General features: G+C 33.9%; 1 protein-coding gene across 1 annotated transcript in view; it reads left to right on the top strand.

Annotated features, from left to right (window-relative positions):
- Nucleotides 1-8,767, top strand: part of PDE3B (phosphodiesterase 3B) — a 197,240-nt gene that overhangs the window by 185,162 nt on the left and 3,311 nt on the right. The window contains exons 13-14 of the mRNA XM_021717516.1: nucleotides 2,736-2,939; nucleotides 5,240-5,401. Coding sequence (XP_021573191.1) covers nucleotides 2,736-2,939; nucleotides 5,240-5,401 — 366 coding nt within the window. The remainder of the gene's footprint in view (nucleotides 1-2,735; nucleotides 2,940-5,239; nucleotides 5,402-8,767) is intronic.

Here is an 8,767-nt window from a genome sequence, read left to right as displayed (position 1 = left end):
GGTGGCCAGGAGCGGCCACTGCACTCCAGTCTGGGCGACAAAGTGAGACTCCAACTCAAAAAAAAAAAAGAAAAAGATAAAGGAAGATAAGGAATTACTAGAAATTTTAGAACAAACCCAGAATTTCAGGGTCAAGGAAATCCTAAGATGACAGCTGTTCATCAAGACTGTTTATTTACTTATTTATTTATTTTTTAGTTGGGAAAGCAAGATTTATTGACAAGAAAGCTCCCAAGATAAGGAAGATAAGGGATTACTAGAAATTTTAGAACTCAGAATTTCGGAGTCAAGGAAATCCCAAGATGACAGCTGTTCATCAAGACTATTTATTTATTTATTTTTGTTTTTTAAGTTGAGAAACCAAGATTTATTGAGAGGACAAAAAGCTCCCAGAGTGGAAGGGGACCCTAGGGGGTTACCCAAGACTGTTTGTTTATAAAATGTCTTAAAACAAAAACAAACAAACTAGCTGCTTTGTTTTCTGTGGCCCCTTCTTTGGGTTATTTTAAAAGTTGGGAACATTATTTTTTAAATGAACAACATTTCTTAATTCAAAATTTTTCATTTAAAGTGCTTTCTTAGTCATGAGATCATGACTATGACCTAGCTTTTTTTCAATGTTCCTGTTTTTTTGTGTTTTAAAAGGAGACATTTGTTCAGATTTGTCAGACTCTTCCTTTATTTGATCTAAGTCTTTCTTATATGTCTGATGGGTTTTCTCTTTTTGCTCATATTCATTGAAAGGTATTACTGTTTGCTCAGATTCTGTCAGTTTGCGTTAAACCTCTTTTTGGATTTTCCCAACTCAGAGTGAAAAGTAAAAAGTGAGGTTTATGATCAACTAATATGCTTTGCCAACTAGATGTCCTTGCCTGCAGAGTGAAGGAAGGGTTCTACAGCTAGAGAAAGCAGGTAACAAGGTGCTTTCGCATAAAGTCAAAGGTTGTTAGTTTACTGCAGTCTAAATTAACTAGGGCACTATCTTCCTTCTTAACTTGCATGAACCCTCAGTCAGAACTAGCTGTGTCTTCACTATGCTTTACCTGAAATATTTTGCTTACTAAGTTTATGTTTGGTCTGCTGCTCCATGTGCTACCTTTGAGTACTCTATTCTCAAGTAGATTGACATTTGCTTCCTGCTTACTGCTCCATGATTCTTTCTTGCCTCCATTCAGCTATGAACTAGTGAGTTTATGAGGGTCGAGCAGGATACCCATTTCACTTACTTTTTGGGAAGGTTGTTCTTATGCAGTGTTAGTTGGCCTTTCCTCAATTCATTCTCATTTTCACCATGTCTTTGAAGTTTCCAATATGATGATTATATCTAGATTCTAATATCGATTCAGATTTTTGCCCCATTTTACATTTCTTTGGTAATTTCAAAGGGTAATTTGAAAGGTGAGGGAATTCTGAACTTACTGTTTTTTAAAACTGGTCTTGCTGAAAATTAAGTCAGCTAGCTTCAAAGGGCGGTCATTGTATATTGTGTTTTATTGAGCCTACAGTTTGATTACTTCTTCCTGAATAGATAAAACTTTTCTGATAGTTTGTCAGTCTTCATCAAATTTGAGTATAAGTTTGTTAAATCACTATTAAATATAAATTGCCCCCGTAGGGAGTTTTAAAGCTTACTTTTTCTGTTTGGGATTCATGATGTTTAGAAGTTGTAGTAAGGGTGGTATGAAATGCCTTTATATGGCACATTGTAAAGTTTTTGGCTATACCATTGCTTATATAAAATAAAATAGTATAAAAAACAATTATATGGTGTTATATACATCTGTGCTTAGGTCTAGGCTATAGCTAATTTTCAAAAATAAATAGAGCTATTTAATTAAACTCTCAGAGTATGTATCTTACCTGGGATCTCATTCTATTTGTACCTGTCCTTGTTTCTCATTAGACAGTCAGCTCCACAGAAGCAGGGACAGAGTTTTTATTTTTATCCCTGGCCTTTAGCACAGTTTGAATGTGAAAGATCTTTTAATAGTTACTGCACTTATTTCATAATTTTAAAAAGTACTTAATTTTTAGAGGTAGAAGAGAAGTTCAATACTCCAGTGGTTTTGAATCTGTATTCTAAAGTCCTAGCGTACTGAAGAGGCACTTCGGGGTCTTCCACTCAGTAAGGTAGAGAAAGAGTGAGTGGTTCCACACCATGTGAACCAGAGGGTTTGTGCTTTCATCTGTTCCATAGTTCTCTCTTGCTCCCAGGCACTGTGCCAAGAGAGGAGTACAGGGTATACCTGTCTCAGACACGCTAGTCTCTGACTTGCCCTGGACAGTGCTCCTGCTTCCTTCCTCTTCTTCAGTTTCCATCATCATTGACTCCATGCTGACTAGAGAGCAGAAGTGTATCTCTAAGCCTGCCCTAGATCCCTAATGATTTTATTAACAGAAATGAATCTAAGAAGGTTTTCTAGTTAAATAAAGTAGGCCTCAAAATACCAACTTTACATCTCTTAGGAGGCAGCATGGTGTCCGCAAAGAAGATGAACTTTAGAGACAAATAGCTCTTTAACTTAGTGTGTATGCTAGAAGGAAAGGTGTACCTTAACCTCTTTGTACTTCAGTCTACTTATGTATAAACTTATCACAACCCATGTTCACAGATATTAAAATACCTGGTATATTAGGTACTCATTGTTTTTGTTATCCCAACCTGCTCCCATCTCTCTTATTAAAATGTAATAGTTTTGAGATGCCTGCCTCATTTTTCTGTATTCCTTTTTTAGGCAGTTTTGTACAATGACAGATCTGTTCTGGAAAATCATCATGCTGCATCAGCTTGGAATCTATATCTTTCTCGCCCAGAGTACAACTTCCTTCATAATCTTGATCATCTGGAATTCAAGCGCTTTCGTTTTTTAGTCATTGAAGCAATCCTTGCCACAGATCTCAAAAAGCATTTTGATTTTCTTGCTGAATTCAATGCCAAGGTTTGTTATGAAATAGTACCTGATTTCAAAAGTGGAAATTTTTGTTGTCAGTGTTACTGATAAATAGTGTTTTTTAGTGTTAATTTACAATTAATACTACTATGAAGTCACAATACATAATTTATGTAAATACATATGCCTATATTTTGAAAAATAAAACATTGTTATTGTTATAGGAACATGTCCTAAAATATTATTGCTTGTCTTATTTTCTTTTGATATGTAAACTTAAATTATTGTGACTTTCTTTCACATAGTAACAAATCGGGTGGTTATTTCAAATGATTTTATGGGCAGATTTGAGAAAGTCATGCAGAATGTTAAGTAAGGAATTATATTAAAATAAAGATGTGTTTATAAGAAGCCAATTATGCCTACCTTGCACCTTTTTATAGTAATGAGTCTTTAACTGACTAGTGTAGGGAAGGGAAAGTACCCTCTTTTACTTGAGAATAATTTACTCATTCATCAACTATGTACAGTATATTGAGATTGTCCACTATGTGTGGTCACTGTGCTAGGGAAAAATGAGGAAAGAACAGGTCAAAGCCCCTCCTCTTTTAAATAACTCACATTCACAAGGGGATCGAGAATCACTGCCATAGTATGATAATAATACTCTTGGGAGTGTATTCTACCCTTCAGACATTTGGAGTGAAGAAAACTTGAGAACCACTGCTTTCATTCCCTGAGAAAGGATGGCAGGAAGCTGCTGTTTTCTGATGACTTTTATAACCTGGAGGAAGTTGTACCTTCAGGGTAGAGAAACTGGTAACAAAGACTGGAGGAAACTGGTAAATAGATTTAAGCACCTGGAAGGAGGCCATTATGTATGTTGCTGTCATGACATTAATAACATACTTATAAGAATCAGTGAGAAATCAAGGTACCTTTAAAATTATTTCATAGTTGTGTAGTTCTATATTCACTTTTGTTTTTATTTAATAATAAAAATGCATTCAAGTCCCTAAGTCACCTTCTATAGGTGACTTAAAGGGTTACAAAGAATATCTAACCCAATCCTTTTGAATCTGTGTTCCTCAAAGACTTCTATTCTGAAGTCTTTCTGGAAAATGCCATCCATGACTAGGGCTTCTAGACCTCCCACCCAGTTTCAGTCAAAAGAGTTCTTTTCCCTTCTAAGTATTTTCTATGATGGCGTTCTGAATAAATTTTCCTTTGCTAAAAGGTTTGCTTTCAAAAAAACAACCATCACACAAAAGTTCAAAAGACCTGACCCATTCTCTTCATTGTGTTTTTCTTTTCTTTCTTTCTTTCTTTCTTTTTTTTTTTTTTTGAGACAGGGTCTCACTCTCTCACCTAGATTGGAATGCAGTGGCATGATCATAGCTCACTACAACCTTGAACTCCTGGGCTCAAGCTATCTTCTCACTTCAGCCTCTCAAGTAGCTAGGACTTCAGGCACACACCACCACACCTAGTTAATTTTTAATTAAATTTTTTTTTTTTTTTTGTAGAGACAGAGGTCTTGCTGTGTTGCCCAAGATAGCTCTTCATTTTTTACAAAAGGAAAAATTGGAAATTTGAGTTCTTGAAAGGCATACTTGTTTGCCTAACAAACAATTATAATTGCCATTTATTTAAATAGCATTAATATTTATTTAGCATTTACTGTGATAGGCATTTTTTTATTTATTAATCCTGACGGCAATATGGCTAAGTTGATATTTCTTTTCCTACTTCATAGATGAGGAAATTTAAATTCAGATAGGCTAAGTAATTTTTCCAATGTTATGCTGTAATTTCTGAGCTAGTATTTAGCATTCTGACTCATGACATTTTGAGTCAGGATTTAAACCCATAGAGGTCAACTTCTAAGATTTGTGTTCTTTTAATTATATTACATTGCCTTTCACTGCTAGAGCCAACTTTTCTGTAGCTCCTTAAATTGTTTTTAAGTAGAAATAAATAGTCACGATTCTTATGATTTGACATTATATATCTATATATACTTATTATATATAATATAGATATACATATAAATTACAATTCTCTGTGGTAATCACAAAAACTGAAACCCATGGTTGGTTATATGTTTTTAGCAAGCTATGGTTTCTTTGGAAAAAAAAATAATAGTGACACTTCAAAGAGAGGTTTATCCAATAGAAGTCCATATTATGAAATAAACTGATTCAAAGAAGCATCTACTGAATTTTTTTTCTGTCATTTAGACAAGAAATAATTTTAAGAAAGTTTGAGAAAAACAAGCAAAATAACATCTATTTTTTAAAAACTCCTGTACTCTCAGAACCTAAAATAATTTTATTTTTTCAAAATAGGCCAATGATGTAAATAGTAATGGCATAGAATGGAGTAGTGAAAATGATCGCCTCTTAGTATGCCAGGTGTGCATCAAACTGGCAGATATAAATGGCCCAGCAAAAGTTCGGAACTTGCATTTGAAATGGACAGAAGGCATTGTCAATGAATTTTATGAGCAGGTAAGTTGAAATATGAGATTGGTGGTATTTTTTAAGAGCTGTCATGTGAAGACACTAATCTTTGGGATTTGGAAAGCTATATTAAGTGTTTTAAATCTGAGTTACCTTGACTGGAAAGGGTTAGAAATTTGCATTTGCTCTTATTCTTAGTATTTTCTCAGTTCTGTTTGCTTTTGATGTTAAAATTTAAGACAACAAACAATAGCGTGCTGCCTCTCTGAAGTGGACTGAATAAACTCTTGAGTCTAGAGGTAAGGATAGACTACATTATGATTCCAAGGTCCTTTTAACCCTGAGAATCTATAACCTAGAATAATCTGTTTCCAGATTAAGTGGTTTTTAAGTTATTCAGGGTATGCTGAATATATTTAAAGAATATAAATCTATTTTCAACTCTGCTATAGAAAGACTAACTACCCTGCCATACAAACATCAATTGGACAAATGTCCTAACATGAATAAGAAATTAGAGGGCTTGAAATGAGAGAGTAGCTACTTTGTTTTCAAGGATTCAGAGATATAAACATGCTTTTCTCATATCTTTTAAAATCTTGGCTTTAAAATAATCCCACCACTTTACAGAATCTGTGCCATTTTTTGGTCCGTTTTTGAAGCTCCCTACAACGTAGAAGTACACTGACTTCCCACAAGCCTAACATTTCATTATCTCCAGAATAGCAAATACAACTTCTTGACTTTAGAATTATATTCCTTAGGAATCCTTGCTGACTATAATAATCAGGAAAGATCAAGGTATCTAACAAGTAAGGGCTTTCTTACCATGAGTAGAAAATAGGAGCAATGAAGTTGAGCCTATATAACCTTGTACCTGGTATACCTTGTTACCCCCAGATAGTATTATAAGTGTGCAATATTTTTCACTCACCTTAGCTAAACATCCCAGCACAATGATGCATACTCTACTGTTTATATGTTACAAGATGTCATACTGTGTAATCATGGGAATACATTAGTATTTCAAGGTTATTAATATTTTACCATCTCTGATACATTTAAGCTAAATTATACTTAATTTTGGTAAATACATTGTTATATTTACCTAATCTGTAAGATCATAATACACAGTTTACATATTTCAATCTTATTCTCAATATAATTGAAACCTTTAGAGTTCACCAATAGATCTCATGTTCACAAAAAAGGAATTTTATGCTAAGAAAAATGCTATCTTTATATTATCTGTACAAATAGGTAATTAAAAAAATAGTGTTTTATGTCAATTTTAGAAAACTTACTAGTTCAGCAAAATAATATTAGAAATGTTCATTTAGACCCAACATATAATTATTTTTAAGGCATATAGAATGAATACTTATTAAACAAACTTGGAAGCCATGCCTGAGGTTGAATTCTTTATTGTAATGTGACCTTGCGTAAGTCACTTAGGCTCTCTGTGTCTCAGTTTTCTCATTAATAAAATAGGAATAATTATAGTACATACCTCATAAGGTTGCCGTGATGATTAAATGAATTAGTATGTGTACAGATCTTAGAATAGTTCCTGACACATACATGCTCAATAAATGTTAACTATTATAATTTCAGATCACTAAAAATGATACAATATTATCTCAGACAGTTTCACTTAGTCCTTTTATGTTTCATTATTCATGTCAAAGGAGGAAAATGTCATCTGATAATCCTACTAGATATGAAAATCCTAATAATCCCTCATCAGTACTGAGTTTATTTCTCATTCTAGTTATGCTAGTAAACTTCCTTCGGATATGGATGAAAAATTCTAACCTCATCCAACTTTTTTTATTATTATCCTAATTACACTATCTGTATACCCCTATAGCCACTGATCTCCCATGGAATTCTTCTCCCATAGAATTCTTCTATGAAATCTCAGAATCCTGTAGATAAAACTGGCTATTTTTTGGAAAAATATCAATAGTTTTCTTCCTCATAGAAGATAAAATCAGAGACAACTTTTAATCACTGGAATAGTTTCTGGTTGTTTCCTCAGGGTTATGTTGGCTCATTACAGATAGACACTACTTGCCTGCAGAATTTGTACTATGGGGAGTAATTTTTCTTCAGACACTAGGACTAAAATGTTAACAGTACCATTTGAGAAATGTGCAGTAGTATGCTAAACCTTTCCTCCTCATAGCAACCCTACAAGGTAGATTATTACTCAGCTTTTATATAGAATGAAATTGGACCTAGAGCTTGCCCAGTATCACACAGGTAGTAGTCTGATCTCAAATGTGTGCTCTTGAACCCTAGAAGCCACAGTGAGATGATATCAAGAGGGCAGGCTCTGGCCCAGAATCCTCACCTCAACCATGTTATGACCAGAGTGTGAGAAGGCAGATTGCCATCACACAAAGAATTTAATTAAGAGTCCTTTATTTATGCTGGCGACCGAGAGCAGACTATTGTCCTAAAGGGCTCTCGGCCTTGAGCAAAGCAGGCAGTGGGCTTATAAAGGCAAAAACCGCAAGGATACATAGCAACTTAGCAACCATAGCAACCATAAACTAGCAACTTAGCAAACAAAATGAGAACTTTTGATTGTTGGGAAGTTTTGGTTAACTTTATGACCCAGGCACAGCTGGTGATTGAAACAATTAGGGCAGTTACATGGAGACAATACAGTGGAGTTGTATTGGACTACTATACAATGAAGTTAGGTCACGGAGTTACTTTGGTTAGGTCACTGACAAAATACAGGCTTATAATATGAGAATGTAACAATGGAGTTTTGCAAGGCATAACATTTGCGTTCAGTTAACAAATCATACAATTACATGGAACTTGTGACTAGGGAGTTTCCAAACAGTTAGGAGAAACAGTTTATGGGAAACAGGAATGTGGGTCTGTAAGTACAAGGAACTTATTTTAGTCATACGTGGGGGGGAACTACATTTAGAGCTACATTTAGTTCTACTCTAATCATAGTAGCTCTACTTTTATTTGTTTTTCATATTGAGATTTCTGATTTAGATTCATTAGAGGGTTCTGATGTTAAAAAAGGGGAGTGGTGGTAATAAAAAGCACTTGCAAAATTCAGCTCTGTACATCAAGAATGCTTCCAATATGTCTTTTCCCTAGGATAAAGAGTTGATGCTATAGAATTTTGCAGGCTGTTAACAAAATTGCTGATACTTATTTTTAAAGATGTATGTTTTTCTTGTTAACTGAGTATCAGTCATACTGGTTGACATGGACAGAATGTGAGAATAAAATTTTGCTTAGGATTTCTCAAATATTAAAGAAATTCTTACAGTTAAAATGGAAGAATAATTAGATTCATTGATGCTTCTTTGTAAAAGTTATTTTTGATATAGACTATATTTATTTTTATTTTTTTAACTTTTAGATTTTTTGTTTTAA

The sequence above is a fragment of the Carlito syrichta genome, unplaced genomic scaffold (genome assembly GCF_000164805.1).
Source record: "Carlito syrichta isolate Samal-C Ts95f unplaced genomic scaffold, Tarsius_syrichta-2.0.1 Scaffold309824, whole genome shotgun sequence".
Lineage (NCBI taxonomy): Eukaryota > Metazoa > Chordata > Mammalia > Primates > Tarsiidae > Carlito > Carlito syrichta.
Note: the sequence above shows the minus strand (reverse complement) of the source record. Positions and strands in the feature narration are given on the sequence as shown.